Raw genomic sequence first — 20731 nt, 5'->3', positions numbered from 1 at the left:
GTTATTCTTCTTTGGAATAGAAAAATGCTATAACTGAGGAATTTAAATAGCTTTTAAGAAGACTCTAAAACTGAGGCACACTAGTTTTTTGGCTGTCTAGAATCAGTATTCAATTTCTGAATTTTCTAGCAATTAATGTTTTGTCAGACAATTTTTAGGTATCAGATAATTTAAAAAAAAGAAAATAATAGTGGGATTTTTTTAATCAAAAGAAAATCCATAGAATTTATTAGAAAATATTGACCCAATTTTGAGAGTCCCAGAAGTTGAGGGCATTTGGGAAAGCCTTTAGAAGAAAGTAAGCAAGTGGTTTAATTATATTAGATTTATCACTAAAAAGCTATTTTTAAATGGCAACCAAAAATCAATCTCATAGCTCATAATTCATGAGAATTAACTCTTAACATTAGTTTTGCAAATAATTGCATATGGTATAATGTTACCACGCTTTCAGTTATGTGAAAAGGAGAAAAAAAAACATACTTGCCATTAGTATAGTCCCTTAATGACTCTAAGCTAACTAACATAGTTCTGTTTATTTCCCTGGATAGGAGAATTGCAGAGTGCTTGGGGAATATGGATTAAAAATGCTTGGTTGTGTTCACAGATTCACAAGTCATTCCCAGTGGTGATTTTAAGTTTCTGAAAGCCATGTTCTAGTATTCAATTTTCTGGTATCACTCTAAAAAATACAGATGGTTCATGACATAATTTTTACAAGGCACATGTCTTAGCTCATGCTTAATTATTTTTAACTCTTTTTTTAAAGGCAAATAAAAAATTGAAATTGGAAAATGGTGGCCTGGTGAGGGAGAATTTACGACTGAAGGCTGAAGTTGATAACAGATCACCCCAGAAGTAAGTATTTTGCTCAGAGCAGTGTTTCAGATTATATCAGTGTTTTAGGTGCTATGATTGTGCTTTTCATTTGACTCTTTTCATTGAAACATGTAGGTTTGAATAGGAAGTCTTGCCTCTAAAAATCAACTTTATACTTACATTATTGGTGAAATCTTTGTGTCAATTAAGGCTAATTTTGGAGAAAGGATTTCATTCTTACCTGATTAGTGAGAAGATTGTTTTATGTGACGTAAGACAGGAGAACTTTCACTTGGTTTTACATATAACTGTTTAATAGTAAGTACTAACAGAGAGTAGGGGGATTAACATAATACCATTTAGAGGATCTCTGAAGTAATCCTGTTAGTAGTTAACATGTGCATAATGCTTCCTCTTTGCCAGGTACAACAACCTGTGGTATATCCTATTAGTGCTCTCCATTTACAGATGAGAAAACAGAGGCTTAGAGAGATGAAACCAGTTTATCTAAATCTGCACAGCTAGAGCTAGTAAGTGGTGGAAATAGGATTTGAACCCAGGTAGTCCAGCCCCAGAGTACGTGCTCTATTACATTACACTGAGAACCATTATATTAACCATTATACTGAAAAGCCTGTCTGAAATAGAATTTAAGGCATTATTTGTTGAATTTTAGACTAATTTTAATTATAAAATTAAGTAAATCTAGTCTTTCTTTATGATGGGATAGTACTCATTCTATTCCAAGTAAGAGAGTACAGGTATTATTTAAAATTATAAGATACAATTGAGAGTTGAGAGTTAAAGATGGAGAAAAGATGGAAGATAGCACTTGAAGTTTTTCTTCTTCAGGGGAGAAAAAAAAAAAGACAGGTAAGCAGAGAATATGGCCCTCCATCCTTCCCTGAGGGGTGGCGTATCAGAACTCCACACTTTTCTCTTATAACCACTAGACTTCATTTCTTCCTAGTGGAGAAAGACAAGGCAGACATAAGCAGTGGAAATTTATCCTACTAGAAGTTGCTCTCTGCTTATCATATGAAAAGGAGAAAACATTGCCTTTAGTCAAACCAAGTGTGGTATCAGAAAATGGTAGAAGTAAACCATGATTCCTCAAAGCAGAGATAACTAACCAATAGAGAAAGAAGCATAGCTTTTACTTTTAAATAGTTCCTTTCCCTGTGCATTCCAACCTCATTTTTCTTTCACTTCAGATAATGTTCTACTTTGACAAATTAGTGAAATAAGCTTAGGAAATGTTGCTGTTATGTGGTGGCTTGAATCTCTGCTCCTCTCATTTATTGGCACCTTGCCTTGCCAGTCATAGTAATGCTTGTCCATTAGCTGCATTTCCCACAGCATGCTGAATGGAACGAAAGCTCTTTTGTTTGTAGCTTTTATTTCTTGAAACTTTGCCTACCAGATTTCAGCTTTAATGCCAGCCACCAGGATGTGTTTTTAAATATCCATGGCTCCGACCTGATAAACAACGGAAGAATCTCACCTGACGAAACCTGGCCTCTGTCTACGCTAACAAGCAGCCACACTTCTGAATCCCATGTAACTTCAGGATTTGCTATCTCTAACATCCATTCCTTCCCTTCAGGGGAAGGGAATGGTTTCACTTAAAAAACGATTTGAACTGACCCCTATTCTGGATCAATTTGCAATGCATTGAGGTATTAAATGCATTGCATTTGATTTATAGCCTTGTTTACTCTGCATCACCAAACCCTAGTGGGATTCAGAGAGAAGCTGACCACAGCTGAAAATACCCAGATCTGGTTCACCTGAGGAGAGCTCCTATTTGTATTGAAAAAATATGAAATTTCAAGAGTTTAAAACTAAATGCAAGCAAATAAAACCATCTGTTCCATTTTGTTCCCTTGATTAGAAGTGCTTTGACCAATTATTTTCCTTTGGTCTACTTGGTTAAGTGTCAAGGTATGCTTTTTAAACACATAGCTTTAGTTTCTGATGTACCCTTCAAGTTGCACAGACATATTCTACAAATCATGCAGAAGAGAGAGATTTAAAATTTAGATGCTAGAGAGGAAAAAATTTAGGAAAGTGTATTTGTCAATTTGGGCAGTCATAGCAAAATATTATAGATGGGGTGGCTTAAACATTGAATATTTTCTCACAGTTCTGGAGGCCAGAAGCCCCAGGTCAGGGCTCAGCAGTTTTCATTTCTGGCAAGAGCTCTCTTCTTAACTTGCAGACAACCACCTTCTGTGTCTTCACTTATTTGAAAAAGAGAGTTTTGGTGTCTCTTCCTCTTCTTATAGGGACACCAAGTCTGATAAGGTGTCCTTAGTCTGATAACGACTGATAAACACATCTTATCTGCCTAAGGCCTCATCCTTATGATCTCCTTTAGCCTTAATTACCTCCTAAAGACTCTAGCCCTAATATATAATCACATTGAGGGTTAAGGCTTCAGTATGTGAATTTATTTGGCTGTGGGTAGAGAATACAGTTCAATCCATAGCAGAAGATACTTCTTTTTAAGACAAATCATGTTGTTGCCCCAAAATTAGACTGACATCTGGTATGAATAAGGGGCACTTAAACATTTACATTGTTCTCAAGTAGATAGTGCTGTATACAAGTGATGTATTTTATAATACTTTAAAGTGCTATAGCCTTTTAAAATAAAAATCTGGGTTATTGTTTATCTCCTGTGTTACTGGTTTTCTGTTCTGTCTGTTACCATCCATTATATCCAGTCTTAACATGTACCTGGGTATTTTTCCTTTCTCTGCTTTAACCTAAAAGCCTTTTTGAGCAATGTGGCAGATACTCTACTAAGCATGATCTTCTAGGTTTCAATAATACCCATTATGTTACTTGTCAAAAATTCATTGTCCTAATATCTAAACTGGTGGTCCAGAAAAATGTGATCTTTTTCTTTGACTTTATATAGCCACTTCCTAAATTTTTCTTCTCTTCCAAAATAGTTTATTCACTTGCAGAAAACCATTTGTTTGCCCTTTCAGCTTTCTTTAACATGTACTTCTAAGAGAATCAGATTGATGTTCAGAAATCTGGAGATGGTGATGTATCCTTTGGTTTACAAGGCTGATAATCTGAAGAAAACTTGCTCTCCCAGACAACCCACAAGTACTGAGTGTTTATTGACTTAACACTGTACAAGGTGCTTTATATACAAAATAAATACTTTTCCTGACCCCTAAACTAGGTTAGGTTCCCTTGTTGTAATTTCTCTTAATACTTCGTGCTTTCCATTTGTAGCACATATCAAAATTGCTAATAATGTTTTATATAACTTGTTTCATGACTTTCTTTTGTTTGAGCTAGGCTGTAGATGTGTTTACTATTGTAGCCACTGCATTTTATAGAGTTCTTACTTATATTGTGCTCCTGATACGTACTTGTTGAGTAAATGGATGAAAAACATAACTCTATGAGGAAACAGATGAATCCAGAATGTGGTACATTCAGTAGGAAAAACGGTTAGGTTTCTTCATTAAATCATTGGTAATATGGGGTGTGCCTGGGTGTCCCAGTTGGTTAAGCGTCCTACTTTGTCTTAGGTCATGATATCATGGTTTATAAGTATTAGCCCTGCATGGGGGCTCTCTGCTGTGAACATGGAGTCTTCAGATCCTCTGTCCCTCTCTCTCTGTGCCCCTTCCCCACTCACACACATGCATGTTCTCTCTCTCTCTCTCAAAAATAGACTGGAAAAAAAAAAACCATTGGCAAAATGGGAAGGGGAAGTGTGCCTTATAGTAAAAGAGAACTAAGAGACATAATGATCAGATGCAGTATATGGATATCTTGTTTGGATATTGATTAATAAAAAAAACATGTCAAAAGACAGTTTTGAGACAATTGAGTAAATTTGAGTATGAACTAGATATTCAGTAATACCAAGGGGTTGCTGTTAATTTTGTTTAGGTATTGTGGTTACTTAAGAAAATGTCCATATTTTCTTTTAGGAAAGTGGATTAGGGGTGCCTTTGGCTCAGTGGGTTAAGTGTCCTACTCTTGATCTCAGCACAGGTCTTGAACTTAGGGTCATGACTTCAAGCCTCATGTTGGGCTTCTTACTGGGCATGGAGCCTACTTAAATTAAAAAAAGAGAAGAAGAAGAAAAGTGTACTAAAATATGGACTACAGAATATTTTAATAGAATAAAAAAGGGATGTATAGATAAGGGCAGTGAGGCAAAATCTTGATAATTGTTGAACGTAGCTGATGAGTATATGGGGATTGGTTATACTATTTCTCTACTTCTGTGAATGCCTGAACACTGTTATAATATAAAAACATAAACCAATGAAACATGGTCCCTGCCTCTAAGAAGCTCATAATCTAATGAAGGCAAGAAGCAAAAATATGTGAAACAATTAAATACTAAATATACTAAACCAAATAGTAAAGATAGCAAGACGAGTTCAGAAAATGACAAGGGTGTTGCAGTGGTAAGTCTTTATCAGAGACGCAAGACTTGAGCCTAGCTTTGAAGGACAGAGAGTTCCATGAGGAGAAAGACATTCTGAGCCAGAGGAAACAGCTTGAGCTGTTAGGAATATCAAGTAGTCCCTTTAGCTCCAGTCCCTTGTCTCCAGTAGTAGCTGCAGTTATGCTCGAGAAACATGGTGGCTTCCTTCTCAGACTTTGCAGAGCAGAAGTCCTCTATGTAATTTGCACATCTCTTCATTGTGACTGTCATCACCCCACTTCAGTAGCTGGGTAGCATGACTCTACCACATCCATCACTCTCTGCTTTAAACGGAAAGGCATGTTCTCGGTCCCCTACTTAGTGGGGAACACGAAGAGTGTCACACTTCTGTGTGGTAAGAAACAACAAGAATAAGAAGCTGAAGGGGCACCTGGGTGGCTTAGTCGGTTAAGCGTCCGACTTTCGCTCAGGTCACGATCTTGCGGTTCGTGGGTTCGAGCCCCGCGTGGGGCTCTGTGCTGACTGCCAGCTCAGAGCCTGGAGCCTATTTCAGAGTCTGTGACTCCCTCTCTCTCTGACCCTCCCCTGCTCACGCTGTCTCTCTCTCTCTCTCTCTCCTAGANAAAATTAAAAAAAAAAAAAAAAAAAAAAAAGAATAAGCTGAAGGGAAGACTTTAGTGTTACATTTCTCATATTCCTAAATTCCCATGGCTTCAATTACTATCCCTAAACTGTGCCCAGAAATGTAGATAGAGTTGTCCTGATAAAGTTAGGAGTTCCTTAGTGATTTTTTTTTTTTTTTTTTGGCTTGAAGAGATATGAAGAATTGACTTGTAAAGCATTTGAAAGTTTCATGCCCTCTCTCTTGAGATCTCTCTGTTGAGTTGTGCCCTTTTTCCTCCCTCTAGGCACAGTAAGCAGAGATTGTGGCCACTAGTATGAGGCTTTAGCGGAGTACCAGTTCCTGCCCTCATCTACTAACTTACTTTAAAACTCCATGGGTTATTAATATAAAACTTGGTTATAATTGGATTAATGGCTTTCCTTTCTATAAATACGTATTCAGGAATGTTATGTGTTCTTGTTATTGTGTCTTTAGTGAGATCTATGGATTTGATAATGTTTCCCGGCATGCAGCTCTTTTACTGCATAGCAACCCCAAGACTTGTCATTATGGACCAATCTTCCCCCATGCCCCTGCTCCTTGTGAGGGAAGATAAAGGCTCCAGACACTCTCTGGATAGTGAGCAGTATTCCCTGTTATTAGTGTAAGAAAAAATCTACTCTGAAAAGGAAAGAAGAGATTTCATAGATTATGACCTGGGCTTCCTTCCCATTTTGCTGTATTTGTGTTCCTTGAGCTATCTCATTTACACCCATGGCTTTAATAATCATCTACCTGTATATCAGAGATTATAAAATAAAATCTAATCTTTGTTTGGCCTCATCTTTTTTCCTCAGCTGTACATTTGTATTCCCATCTGTCTATTTGATACCTTCACCCAAGATCCTATACCTTAAATTCACCACAAAGCAGCTTATCTTTAAATAAATGCTTAGCTCTGGAGACAGACTACCTGGCTTCAGATTTACCTATTTCCACTCTGCCCCTCCTTCCCTTACCCAATTCATTTTCACCATACTTGAAATTGTCTTTTTATAAAACATAAATCAAATTAGATAAGTCTCCTACCTAAAATTGTCCATTTTTTTCCTGAAGTACAGTCAGTTTCTTCACAGACTACTCCATGTTTGCCTGTTCCCGCTTCATCTCATGCTCATTCCCCGAGCTCATCCTGCTCCAGACATTCTGGAGGCAAAATCCAGAATCTTTTTGTGTTTCTGAAACATGGTGGACTTTTTCTCCCTGCTTAGAATGTTCTGCTTCCAGATCTTTATATGGCTGACTCATTCTGTCATCAGATTCGGAGACCTTTTCCTGAATATTCATTCTAAAGCAGCATTTTGCTTTCATACCTTCTGCTTCCTTACCCTGTCTTACTGTGATACCATAGTAATAGAGTCACGGCTTGGTGAAGCAGGATAGCGTGTGTTTGTGAGCACGGGCTCCAGAACCAGACTTCCTAGTATGAACTCTGGTTTTGTGTTTACTAGCTCTGTGATCTGGGGGAAGATAGGTAACCTTTTTGTAGTTCCATTTTTGTCTTCTGTGAATTGAGGCCAGTAGTAGTACTGATCTTACAGTTTATAGGAAGGGTTAAATGAATTAAAACTTGAAATGCCCTTGTAACAGAGCCCACAGCTAATGCTGAACCGAGGTTATAGTATTTTTGTCTTCCTAGGCCTTATCAGTCTGAAATTATCTTGTTTGTTTACTTGCTTGATCTGTTTGTTGTCTGTCTCCTCCATTCCAAATCTAAGCTCTGCAAGAGTAAGGATCTTGCTGCCTACTTCCTTCACTTGCAAAACATCAGCACCTGAAAGGCACCTGGTAAATATATGCTGAATAATTAAATGAATAGATAAATAACGTTCAATAAATTACTTAATCCCTTGGAGCCGTCATTTTCTTTATGTAAAATGTGGGTGATGTGTTATTGAGAGGATTAACAAATAATTTTATGGCCTTGGAACAATACGTAGCACAAAGAACTAATAGAGGTATATATGTAAATAAATGTATCAGTTCTCCATTCTACTCAAAAGATTGTTTATCCTCTTACTCTGTTCCCATCCTCCTTAATGGCTTTACTACTCATCTGGTAGCCTAAGATAAAAACTTCAGTTCTCTGTTTCTCTACCCTTTCTCCTCATCCTACACCCAATTGTTCAGTATATTCTTTCTGTCCTACCTCTTGGATGTCTCTTTAATCCATCTTCTCATTCCTCCTAGTTTAGATCCACATGATTTCTTGCTTAGCCTATTTTAAACAACCTTCCAACTGATTGCTCTTCTTTTCCACTCTCCACTCTCAAGTGTCTGCCTTATTGTTGCCAGAATTCTAGAATATAAATTTGATCATCTCACTCCTTTGCTTAATAACCTTTGATGATTCCCCATTGTCCTCAAATTTCTATGTAAGTGTGTAAGGCTCTTTACAATATGACTTGAGCTTTGGCCTTTTTCTGTCCTCTCCAACCTTTGTCCATGTTGAATTTCACACTGGGCCCAGATTCACCATGTTGTGACATAGCCTTACACCTTTGCTCATGCTTTTTCCTTTACTTTCCCTTGTCCTTCCCATTAGTTTCTCCTTTTTTATTCTGCCTGGTTAATTCCTCTCCACTTGTCACTCTATCTGTGAAGTCCTCCATGATTCCCTAAGATAGTGGAAGTACTTTCCTCTTATTTCCATTGTTCTTATATTACTAAGGATCACATGGTATACTGACCAGTTCCATGACTGTCATGCTCAGTTAATCTACCACATTGCTTCCTAAAGCAACATTTTAAAAAATGCATGCATGTATGTATCTGTACAAAATACATGTGTGTGAAGATGTGTTCCTTCTCTGGAGCCTGGCAGATGGAAAGAGTCCTTATACTCTAATATTCCATCTGCAACTTGGAGGGAGCTAACCGGGGAGTTAAGATTTTGAGCTTTCTTGAAGCTTAAAGTACAAAGAGTTTATGAGGACTGGAAATCCAAGATTCTTGACATTTTCTCCAAATGAGAAGAACAGAGGGATTTCCTGAAGTTCTCCAAAGTTGTACTAGAGGTTGGGAGGAGGAAAGGGGAAAGGAGAAGGCCATGTTGCTGGGCTCCTGGACAAGATTTCATGTCTGAGTTTCCTTACTTGAACTGAGCATATCCTGCCCTTATCTGTCTCCATGCTGACTCTGAGCTGTGACTCCTTTTTGGTTGACAGTTCTGCTTTTCCTAAACTGTGTCTCAAGACATGCCAGTACCACTCAGACTTCTGCCTTTTGGCTTCCTCAGCAACACTTCTGTTGGCCTTGGCTATTGTCCCTTCTTGACCTGTTCTGGCCTTTTTTGCTTCTCATGATTCTGCTCTGACAAACGCCATGATTCATGGTATTTGACCCCAGCCTGATCTGATGACTGATTCTGCTATGCCCTTTGGTTTTCCCGGAAGGGGAGCTTGTAGACTGTCAGGGGAGCCTGATGATACCCTGGGGCCAGACTGTGACAGCCAGGTGTGCTCAGGCCCCTCAGCCGCCTGAGGGGCCCTTCTCTGGGTATTCAGCTAATTGGGGATGGACAGTTCCTGCAGTTTTCTGTCAACTTGTCTTTATTGTATTGATAAGATATTTTAGGAGCCTGCAGTGCATACTAATGACTGAGCAATAAGGTTGTCAGGAAGATACTGAACTGCTTGAGAACAAGGATAATGTCTTCTACTCCTTTTGTTTTCCTTTCTCGTAGCCCCTCAGCTACTTTAGTCCTCAGTAACTGTCATCAGAGTGAATAATAATTACAGGGTGGCTGGATCACAGTTTTTTATTTTGTTTTAGATTGTTCCTCCTGGTGAGAGGATGATTTAACTGTTTAACTGTAGTGAAAAATATAAAGGTAGATACTAGTCCAAAGATTTTTAATTACGCTTTTTTCATGTAACAATAGTTGTTCTCTTATGCTGTTGAGATTTTGCTGTTGTTAAGGTTATTATATTTTAGGAAAAAATACAAGTCCTTTATTCCTTTTAGAACTGTAAAAAGATAGGAAAGAGCATGTGATAGGTTGTTTCCTTTCACGAAAGATTGGGGTCCCCATTGATGTCCCGTAAACTTAAAGTCTGATCTTTTCTTTGGGGGCAGAAAATTGGAGCATTTCTGTGTGGAATTGAAATGCAATGTATTTGTTAAATAAAATGGAATTTGCTCCACAGTGAAAAGAGTAGTTCAGCCAGCATAGGCAGTTAAATATATATGGGTCAGCCCTTCCTAAAGACTACGAAAGGGACTCTGTTCCTCTTCAGTTTACATCTGCAGCCCAACACGAGGCTTGTGTGTGTTAAGAATTTCTAGGTATCTCAGCAAGAATTTTCAGCATCACAATTTTTAACTACAAATGCATGGTTAGTTTAATAAACACACACAAACTTCCTTTAAAATCGTGTTCATAATATGAGCTGTTATTTCAAAACTCTGCTCTCCACTTGAAAGCTTACAAAGCAGACTGTACCTTCATCTGTAAACAGTATTTTGGGGAAGTGAAGGGAGGAAGGATGGATGGCTGCACAGGCCTTATTTCTTTTATCTGGTTCCACTTGCCATGTCGCCTCTTTAAGGGGGAAATTGTGACTTTTTATTCTTGCAAATGTTAAAGCACTTTCTATTCTTTGCTAAAACTAAGATGCAACATAATACAGCTTGTACTGTTTTTTGGGGTTTTTTTTGCGCCTCAATATAAGACCCCAAGACAAGTCCCTATGTGATGTTTGGGCCCTGAAAATTTGCATTTAAAAATTTGCTCATTTCATTTAAGTAGCATTGTTTCCTTACAGGTGAAGATGCCTGCTACTTATGCATGAGGTAGACAAGATGATCTTGTGTACTTTCTGTAGTTAGCACAATTAAAGATGGGGCTTTGAAATTCGTGGTTCGGGTTCAGACTTAGTCTTCATATCTCTGGTTAAAATAGCCACCCTCTTTTGGGAACCTGGGTAGCTCAGTCAGTTAAGTGTCCGACTCTTGGTTTCACCTCAGATCATGATCTCAAGGTTCGTAAAATTGAGCCCCGTGTCAGGCTCAGACAGCCCTGCTGTCAGCACAGAGCCTGTTTGGGATTCTCTGTCTCTGTCTCTCTCTTTGTCTCTCAAATAAACTTAAAAAAAAAAATAGCCACCCTCTTTGGGTTGGCATTTGCCAGGGTGATCTGTCTGTGCTATAGTTTCCTGCAAGGCCACTTAAATAATGATCTTTGGAAGTTGCAAAATATTCTTGAACTTGTGTCTGGAACACAGTAGGTGTTTGATAAATATTTATAAATTTTGTGCATACATATCTGCATGACTTCCCGTATCTTTCCGTATTTCCTCACCATGTTTTATTGGCAAATGCATGTATTAATAAATATTACAACAATGTTAGTTCCTTATCTGTATGTACAAACTGTATGCTCAGCAAACCTAGCTTGTATTTTACATTACTTTATAGTATAAATAGGTGCTTATATTACTTAAGAAGGAGTGTCATGTTCAAATACTTCATATGATTTCAGACATGGTGTTTGAACTCAGACTTGAGTTCAAATCCTATCCTTGAACAAGAGATGGTCTTTTTAAGCTTCTCATTTCTCATCTTTAAAATCAAAATAACATCAGTTTTCATAAGGTTGACCTGAAAATTCAAGTAAAAAGATAGGGGCTCCTGGGTGGCTCAGTTGGTTAAGTGTCAGACTCTTGATTTTGGTTCAGATCATGATCTTAAAATTCATGAGCTCGAGCCCCACATCAGGCTCTGCACTGACAGCAGGGAACCTGTTTGGGATTCATTCTCTCTCTCTCTCTCTCTCTCTCTCTCTCCCCCCCTCCCTCTCTCTCCCCCCACCCTCCCCCCCACTTCATGCTCTCTCCCTCTCTTTCTTTCTCAAAATAAATAAACAAAAAACAGTCATATATAACAAACATATAGCAATGTGGTTAATGTAAGTAAACATTTAATAAATGGTGGCTGCTACTGTTATTTTTATCCCCATCATTGTCAGTAATCATCAGGCTACTGTTAAAGACTTACTAATTATACTTACTCTTGGTAAATTCCATCACAAAGTTCACTTCATTTATTTATTTATTTGATGGTGGGCTATTTCTGTATTTGATGATAGTCCAGAAAACAGAAATGTTGTCTTGAGTCTTCAGGGGGGGAAGAATTTCTTCCTGTTCTCTCAGTCTGCCTCATATTTGTAATATATTTTTGTGAGACCAACTTGTGTGCCTAGGATTGGCCATAGACTGTACTTTTATGATTAATAAATTCTCTAAGAATATAGCGTTTTCATAACAGAGTACTTAATTTTAAAAAGCAAAAACTCTTGAAGAAATACTGGGAAGTCATACAGCTCAGCAGCAGATAAAAATGCATAAGCCACTTTCCGTAGCTTCCCTAGTAGTTTATCGTATTTTTAAAAAAATTTTTTTAATGTTTATTTTTAAGGGAGAGAGAAAGAGACAGAGCACGAGTGGGGGAGAGGCAGAGAGAGAGGGAGACAGAGAATCTGAAGCAGGCTCCAGGCTCTGAGCTGTCAGCACAGAGCCCAGTGTGGGGCTCGAACCCACAAACCCTGAGATCATGACCTGAGCCGAAGTCAGACCCTTAACCAACTAAGCCACCCAGATGCCCCTTCTCTAGAAGTTTAAAGACAGAATGCTCCCTGCTATCTTCCTGACACATACACAAGAGTGAAATAGCTATGGGTAAACACACAGATGACCCTTTGGAAGCAGGTGAGAGAGAAAGGCCCCTACCACCAAATACAGTTTTGAGCTTCCTACAGTCCTGGTCCTCTCTGCCCTCTTTCCTTAAAATATGCCCCTTTAACCTCCCCTCCCCCCCCACACACACATAGCACAAGGCAGAACCCAGTACTTGAACCTCTCCCTTTTCTTCCTGCTCCTGTCAAAACTTATGTTCCCAAAGAGCTCATATTACAAACTACTCATTTAAGTTATGTGTAGTCAGAAAGGAGTTTGCAAACTTATGGAATCTCTGACAGATGAATTTTGCTTTAGAAGAAAATACTTAGGAAGATGAATAATGGGATGTTCTTCCCTTCAAAACCCCACCTTTCCTCTATGATTAAAATAAGATATTTCTGTAGTATCTCTAAACTCAAAGTAAGAAGATAAGCAATTGGCAGTTTTAGAGACCGGCAACTCTACAATAAAATTCCCTCTATGAATGGGTTATTCTTTTTTAGGGTAAGTAAAGTGGTAGTTATTTAAAAAAAATTTCAAGACTCATAAGTTTACTTGATTTTCTTACATATCAACTATTGCTTTAGTATAGGTAATTTTCACTCTGCACAGTGGTGTATGACCATAAAAAGGCCATCCGGGGTTAAAAGCATGAAAAGCAATCTTAGTAATCAGTGGGAAAAGCCAAGTTGCCTTATAAACTTTAATAATTTTTGTCAAAACATCAAATCTCTTACTAATAGTTATAAATGTATATGGAAATAAATAGTAAAACTAATTAGTATACTAACATTTACGTAGTACAATTTAAAACATTAGAAACATTGCGAATTAAAGTATTTGTAAAAACCCTGTGGTTAGAATAATCTGAATAGTCCTTGTCTTATCATAACTTATGATATGAAGCTAGCATCTTTTCTGATGCCTTGACGAATTGGCATACTCCTCAGTTTGCATCAGCTTCCAACATTTTATCCTTAATGCTTTCCAATGTTGTGAACTACCTCCATATTGCTTTAATGTGAAGCGTTTTTACCAGCCTGTCACTTCCTCTAGACATCTTTATTCTTTTCATCACAACTACTTCTCTCATTTATGTCAGTAAGTTTGCCACTCGCAAATTCCTCTGGCATTGCTAGGTCTCTCCAATAGTGACAGTTTCAACATTTCGGTGGTAAGTTCTTCAGTAACTGCATTTACATCTGGTTCCAGTTTTACTTCTAGCATTGATCACTTTACATTTCTTTGGTCCACCTTCATTTCTGTTGGCCAGTTCTGTCTTTGGTTATGCATCCTTGTAAAATGCATGTGACAGCACTACGTGCTTTTACTGTCTGTGTGTGAACTGAATAACAGATGCAGAGTGACCAATCACTTTCAGACTTTGAAAGAAGTGACCTGATAGGTCACTGATGGCACTTCTGTTATTTATGTAGTGTTTTGTGAACCGAAAAGCGAGTAGTGAAGTTTTTATTTTATACAATTTCAAGCAGTTCGTCACAGTTAATATAATATGATCAGTGTGAACCACGTTGTTAAGTGGCTGGGGTTACTTAGCTGAACTGTGGCAACTGAAATTTATGCATAGAAGAGCCATGTACATCAAGGATATCTACACTGGAAAACTGTCCCATAGGCCAGATTATAAAAGCTGATCCAGATCCAAAGATTGCTTTCACTTTGTTTTACAATTACTACCCCAGCAAGCAAATAAGGAAAAGATACAAAATCAAAGATATGTGGGAGGCAGGTGGATTCAGTTCCTTGGTGTCCCCTGTGTCCTGAAGATATTTCTGAAGTTTAGTGGTCTCAGCAACCCACCAGTTGCTGCATTTATGCCTTTTGTTGGGGATGCCATTGAGAACTAGGGAGGCAAAGTTATTTGGTGAAGTTTTCACAACTAGTTAATGGCAGCATAGCACTGGAGGTTAGGTCTTGGTACCACATTTGCTTTCTTCAGATCCCCTTTAAGCACATCTTATTACTCCTATGTGATGGGCTATGAGAAAATGTGGACTGAGGAACTTTTCATTGTTAAAGACGCTCTACTCTATAATACCTCAAAGGTCACACCAATAGGACTTTCATCTCTCTTACTGCTAGTAGGGACAGGAACAATCTTGCACCTCTGTAACTTTTTAGACAAGGAGCCCTAATCCAGAATGTATATACCAGTTGAAAAATCCTTTAAGCTTCTCCTAGATTCTAGCAGAAGAACATAATTCTGGTATATCAGTTGCAGTTCCCAAACAGCTTTACGAGGTTTTCTCTGACATAATGAAGACTTTGGCCATCACTGCTACTTTGAAAATCAAAGCCTTTTGGTCTCTAATGGAATGTTTATAAAAATACTCCATTTTGAAATTTGCTCAGGAAAAGGAAGTATGGTAAATGATGTTAGAATTCCCTCCGGCTTGCCTTGGCATTGATTCATTTAATGTTATGTACTCTGGAAATATCTGGAATTAGTGTGAATCAGAGTATTAAAACCCAAAGTTAAATAAGCCCTTATCATCATTGTCTTCTTTTATGGAAGTATTGCATCAGATATGTAGTCCTAATTGTTATTTCTATATGACTTAATTAATCTCTCTTTGCTGAATTTAATATAGATATATCTGTGGTAACTAAAAATTCCTAATAACTATGTCAGAAGTCTCATGTTTCCATTCTTTTGCTAAGGTTGAAGTGTAAGGTTTGTTGTTGTTGTTGTTTTACTTTTTTTGTAAGGAGCAGTATAAGGTGGCAAACCTGTGGTAAAAAAACAAAACAAAAACCCCCCACAAAATTATACTATTTGCATATTGTTCTCTTTGGTGTTTCTTTGGTGTCAGTGAAAAAAGAGAAAGAAAAAGAGTCAAATGTATGAAACATTCAACTTAGTAATATAGCAGTTCATAACACATGTGATAGAGGCCCAAGGACCTTGGGCCTGTCCTATCCTACGGTGTTGGCTAGGTCTTGCTGTGTCAGGCGTTGATGCATCCTAAAGTGAGAAAATAACATTTATGCAAGAAGTATTTAATGAGGACTACTGTATACCAGGAATCGTTCTAGGGAGCTAGCAATAAATAGAAGATGGCCCTGCTTTCCTGGGGCTTCTACTTTAACGGGAGAGAGGCAGAAACAAATTACATTGATTGATTAATTAATTGATCAGTCCCATGGCTTTCACTATACATTTCTGTTAGTTTGCCCACCAGCACAGGCCTCTTATTAGCATGGTAAAAAGGTCTGATCACTCAAAGTATTATAGACTTGTAAAGTATTGAAATGGAACTTTGGGGAATTGAGGGCGGTGACCTTTTAGAAAACTGCCAGCTCCATCAGTGACTTCTGCTTGCTTGTCCCTGTCATATGCGCTCCATTGCTGGCCTTTGTTGTTCTCCTGGCACTTCGGCTTTCTCTCTGAAGTGACACAGAATACATGCTTAGGGCTGTCATTTTAACTTCAACTCAGGACCATTTATTAACTTCTTTTCAAAACATAATTTAAAAATAAACATAGGGGCAAATGTAGCGCCTTAAAGTGACATTATGTTTGAAATTCCAGGCTAAAACCTAGCATAAAAAACTGTAAATATCTTGGGAAACATTTCTTACGTGTCACTTGTCTTTCCTTATGTAAGCCTCTTGAGTTCCCAAAGACATCCTTTGGTAATAGCTGACTTACTGTCTAGTAACATTATTTGATTTTAAATCATTCCATTTGTTTTCATTTGAGTTTACCTTTATTGTAAAAATTACACTTAAGAAAAAAATTTTTGGTAAGCTAATTTAAGACTGTCACTTTTGTTGTTTGCATTAAATAAACATACACAGTTTTCCATCTAAAAATATGTGGGTTATTTGATTATGCCACAGTAGTTATAATCAAGAACTCACATTTTTGCTGATGTCCTTAAGATCTCCATCCACTCTTTAAAATTCTCTCACAGAACTACAGCTCTTTCAAATACAACATTTACAAACCAAACACTTGTCTGTAACAAAGAAAAAGTACTATCATTAATTTAACCAAATACTCATAGTAGTAAACTTTGTCTTTAAAATAGGGAGGCTTGTATTTGGTTTTTGTTATCGTATTTGGTTTTGTTTTTGTTATACCTGTGGTTTTTGCTTTGTTTTTTAGAGGTTGAAGGGAGTGTGCTCTTTCTGGGAGTTTAGTTAATTGCAACGTGTAGATCAATGTTCAGTACTGTCTTTGAAGGCCCTTTCTAACTCTGAGATTTTATGAATCTATATTTACCTTTGCCCCGCTTTTTACCTTTAGTGACCAGAGCAGGGATTGTGTCGGAGTGAACTGGAGAGAGAATTGCGCTGAAGGAGGAGGTGTTGGGCATTGAGTGACAGTCATAGAACATGTAGTGGTTGACTCTAAAAGGTAGTTACTGTGGATTTCTTCTCTTTTATGGTTTTTATTAATACCTAGTACATTTTCTTAATTGTAATTGCTTTTATGTAATTAAGGGGAAAGTGAAGAAAATGTTAAACCTATAGACAAGAATAATTTTTAGAAGTTACCCTCTTGGAGCACCTGGCTGTCTCAGTTGGTTAAGTGTCTGACTGTTGATTTTGGCTCAGGTCATAATCTCACGGTTCGTGGGTTCAAGCCCCTGCATAGGGGCTCTGCGCTGACAGCCTGGAGCCTGCTTGGGATTCTGTCTCTTCCTCTCTCTCTGCCCCTCCCTAGCTTGCGTACACACAGATCCACTCTCTGTCACTCAAAATAAATAAACTTAAAAAAAAAAGCTACCTTCTCAATTACTTCCTCCAGACAATCCGTGAATTCTTCAAGATGGGTCAGCATTTAAGTCATCAAAAAGATGATTAAAAAGAAATTTTTTTAAAGAACTTTTGTGGAGAGAAGTATTTTTCACAGGGTTGGAATGTAAGTCCTATGTTTATTGGTTTATAAGAAGCAGTTTTCTTGAAAGATGGAATTTTCTTTGGTGTTCAGATGGAATTTAAGGCAGACATTTTATATCCATTGGAGCTAGGACAGTCTTCTTAATCTCTGTATCCCCCACTCTGGGTAATACCATCAGCCCATACTAGGTGTTCAAAAGCGTTTTCTGAGCTGAATTCAGTACCCATTCTTAAGGAAGTAATGAAAACAAGATAATCCTGAGTAAAAGAAGTGAATTTTTGATGTGTTCTTTTTCAGTTACTCTCCAAAATGTTCCTTTTCAGGAAATGTAAAAATGTTTTTATGCGTTAATATATTGGAACCACAAGCACTGACTTTGTATTTCAAAGTTGGAAGAAATGAGATTGATGTCCCACACAGTTGTAAAATGACAAAAATGAGTAGAACTGAAATGAATTAAAGCCTAGTGTTCAGAAAGGCCAAGTAAAAGCTTCAGATCAAGGGTGGCTATAATTGAAAGGGTCCAAATAAGTGTTTAAAACCACCCCTGCTGGGACTGCTAAGATTTCTGAATTTCAAATTGGCATTTTATGTTTGACAAGGTGACATTGTATAAGAAATGTATTGTAAAACACTGCTGTACGATAGGAAAATGATTGAATGTAAATATTTCAAGATGTGGACCACTGTTCAAATGTTATCATAAATCTTTGCCATTGTTTTAGGGGATAACCCTGCATGCATATATGAGCTGAATTGATAGAGCTAGCTCTTGGAAGGGAAGTCAGAAGTGAGTTCCTGCCTCTCTGCCACTGTGGATCTTATCTGACCACAAAAGTATCCTACGAGATCTTTGCCAGTATTATCCTATGCAAATTATTACATAAAGTGGAAAAACTCTTTTTTGAAGATACTACATCTGTCTGGTATTGCTTTTGACCTATTTATCGACTGGTCTGAAAGGTCACTGGTATGTGAGATTAGAATGGGCCAACACAATTTGTACCCGTAACTTTGAAAAAGAAAGAAAAAAGCTTGAACTGTAAAGTTAACTATCCTTCCATTCCTTGCAGGTTTGGAAGGTTTACAGTAGCTGCTCTTCAGTCCAAAGTAGAACAGCATGAACGTGAAACCAATCGCCTCAAGAAAGCCCTGGAACGAAGTGATAAGTATATAGAGGAACTAGAATCTCAAATTGCACAGCTAAAAAATTCAAGTGAAGAGAAGGAAGCTATGAATTCCATTTGCCAGAGAGCACTTTCTACAGATGGCAAGGAGAGCAGAGGCGACGAGGAGGATATGGCATCAAACAGTCCAGGTGATGGTGCCAGAAAGCAGCTTGGCTCCTCCACCTCAAGTTCTCACCTGCCAAAGCCTTCTGGCAGTTCTGCCAGGCAGGAAAGCACCAGCAAAACAGAATCAAATTGTTCTGCGAACAAAGACCTATATCAGAAACAGGTGGAAATAATGTTAGATGTGACAGATACAAGTATGGATACTTACTTGGAAAGAGAATGGGGTAATAAGCCAAGCGATTGCATACCCTACAAAGATGAAGAACTTTATGATCTTCCAGCTCCGTGTACTCCTTTGTCCCTTAGTTGCCTTCAGCTCAGTACTCCAGAAAACAGAGAGAGCTCTGTGGTCAAAGCTGTAGGTTCCAAAAAGCACTCAAACCATCTCAGAAAATTGGTGTTTGATGACTTTTGTGATTCTCCGAATGTTTGTACTAAAGACTCATCAGAAGATGATAGAAGTGAAAACGAAAAGAAATCAGAATGTTTTACTTCCTCAAAGACAGGGTTTTGGGACTGTTGTTCCACAAGCTATGCCCAAAGCTTGGATTTTGAAAGCTCGGAGGAAAATACAATAGCAAATTCTGTTGGAGAGATTTCTTTAAAATTAAGTGAGAAATCAGGCTCTTGCTTATCCAAGAGGTTGAATTCTATTCGCTGTTTTGAAATGAATCGGACGAGAACATCCAGCGAAGCATCAATGGACGCAGCTTACCTTGACAAAATATCCGAGTTGGATTCAATGATGTCGGAGTCAGACAACAGCAAGAGCCCTTGTAATAATGGTTTTAAGTCAGTAGATTTGGACGGATTATCAAAGTCCTCTCAAGGCAGTGAATTTCTTGAGGAACCAGGTAAGGTGGATGAAAGAACTAAGCCAAACCTTTCTAAAGATTCTCTAACTGCTGATCAGTTAGAAAATGGAAATGAGTGGAAACCCACTTCTTTTTTTCTCCTCTCTCCATCTGACCAAGAAATGAATGAAGATTTTTCACTCCATACCAGTTCTAACCCCGGAACTAATGAACTCAAACCCCCGAGCTGTTTGTTTCAGACTGAGTTTTCCCAGGGTGTTTTGTTAAGCAGTTCACACCGGCTATTTGAAGATCAAAGGTTTGGATCTTCTTTGTTTAAGATGACCTCAGAGATGCATGATCTTCATAACCACCTTCAGTCTCCTTGGTCTACTTCTTTTGTGCCTGAAAAGAGGAATAAAAGTAGCAATCAGTCAACGAAAAGAAAAATCCAGAGCAGTCTTTCCAATGCCAGCCCATCAAAAGCAACTAAAAGTTGACTCATTAGAAAGGTGTCACTTATGTTTTCGTCCTGAGAGGAATATAAGTTTTTAAAGTTACTTTTTCCCCTCATAAAAGCTCTCTACAACTTTGAATTGATAATCTGTAGTCAAGTGTCAAGTCAGAATGGTGAATTAGCCTGTACTCACAATACTTTTATTTTAAAGGATTTATCCTTTTTCATTTTCATTTGGGGATCTCTTTAATCAGTAAAGAGAGGGAGAGGGTTTCTTTTAATGAATATTGTACGTATCTGGTTTGGGTGTAGTTTGGTTTCTTGAGTCTTGATTTAGCTGTTAGATTCAGTGGCCTGTAAATGAGCCTCAGTTGTCTTCAGAACGTGGATTTCTTAAATAAAACTTTTCATATTGTCTACACACTGCTTATAAGACACTTGAGTGGAAGTTATTTTACCTGCCCCTTTTTATTTATGTTTAGTGATGGCCCAACTTTTAGGCAAGGCCATGGTGGAGAAATAGTACTCTAACATTAGTCGAATATTCATTTGCTTTTTTTTTTTTTTTTTAGGCTTTCTATATGTATGTTTGCAATTTTAACATTGTATTTTGTCCAGTTTTTGTGAAAATGTTTTGCTAGTATGAAAGAATACATTTTATATATGAAAATATTTGTTTTATATCAGGTAGCTTTCATCTGCTCATCTTTTTATGTGTGTCGA

The 20731-nt window shown here is 37.8% G+C and overlaps 1 protein-coding gene across 2 annotated transcripts in view; it reads left to right on the top strand.

Annotated features, from left to right (window-relative positions):
• OBI1 (ORC ubiquitin ligase 1) overlaps positions 1–20427 on the top strand; it is a 39629-nt gene extending 19202 nt beyond the window's left edge. For both annotated transcript variants that reach the window (XM_039217789.1, XM_039217788.1), the window contains 2 exons: positions 770–858; positions 18536–20427. In XM_039217789.1, coding sequence (XP_039073720.1) covers positions 770–858; positions 18536–20051 — 1605 coding nt within the window. In that variant the 3' untranslated portion in view covers positions 20052–20427. The remainder of the gene's footprint in view (positions 1–769; positions 859–18535) is intronic.
• The last annotated feature ends 304 nt before the right edge of the window (positions 20428–20731 follow it).

Source organism: Hyaena hyaena, unplaced genomic scaffold (genome assembly GCF_003009895.1).
Source record: "Hyaena hyaena isolate Hyena2069 unplaced genomic scaffold, ASM300989v1 scaffold_715, whole genome shotgun sequence".
Taxonomy (NCBI): Eukaryota; Metazoa; Chordata; class Mammalia; order Carnivora; family Hyaenidae; genus Hyaena; species Hyaena hyaena.
The sequence above is the reverse complement of the archived record's forward strand: the minus strand, read 5'-3'. Positions and strand labels throughout refer to the sequence as shown.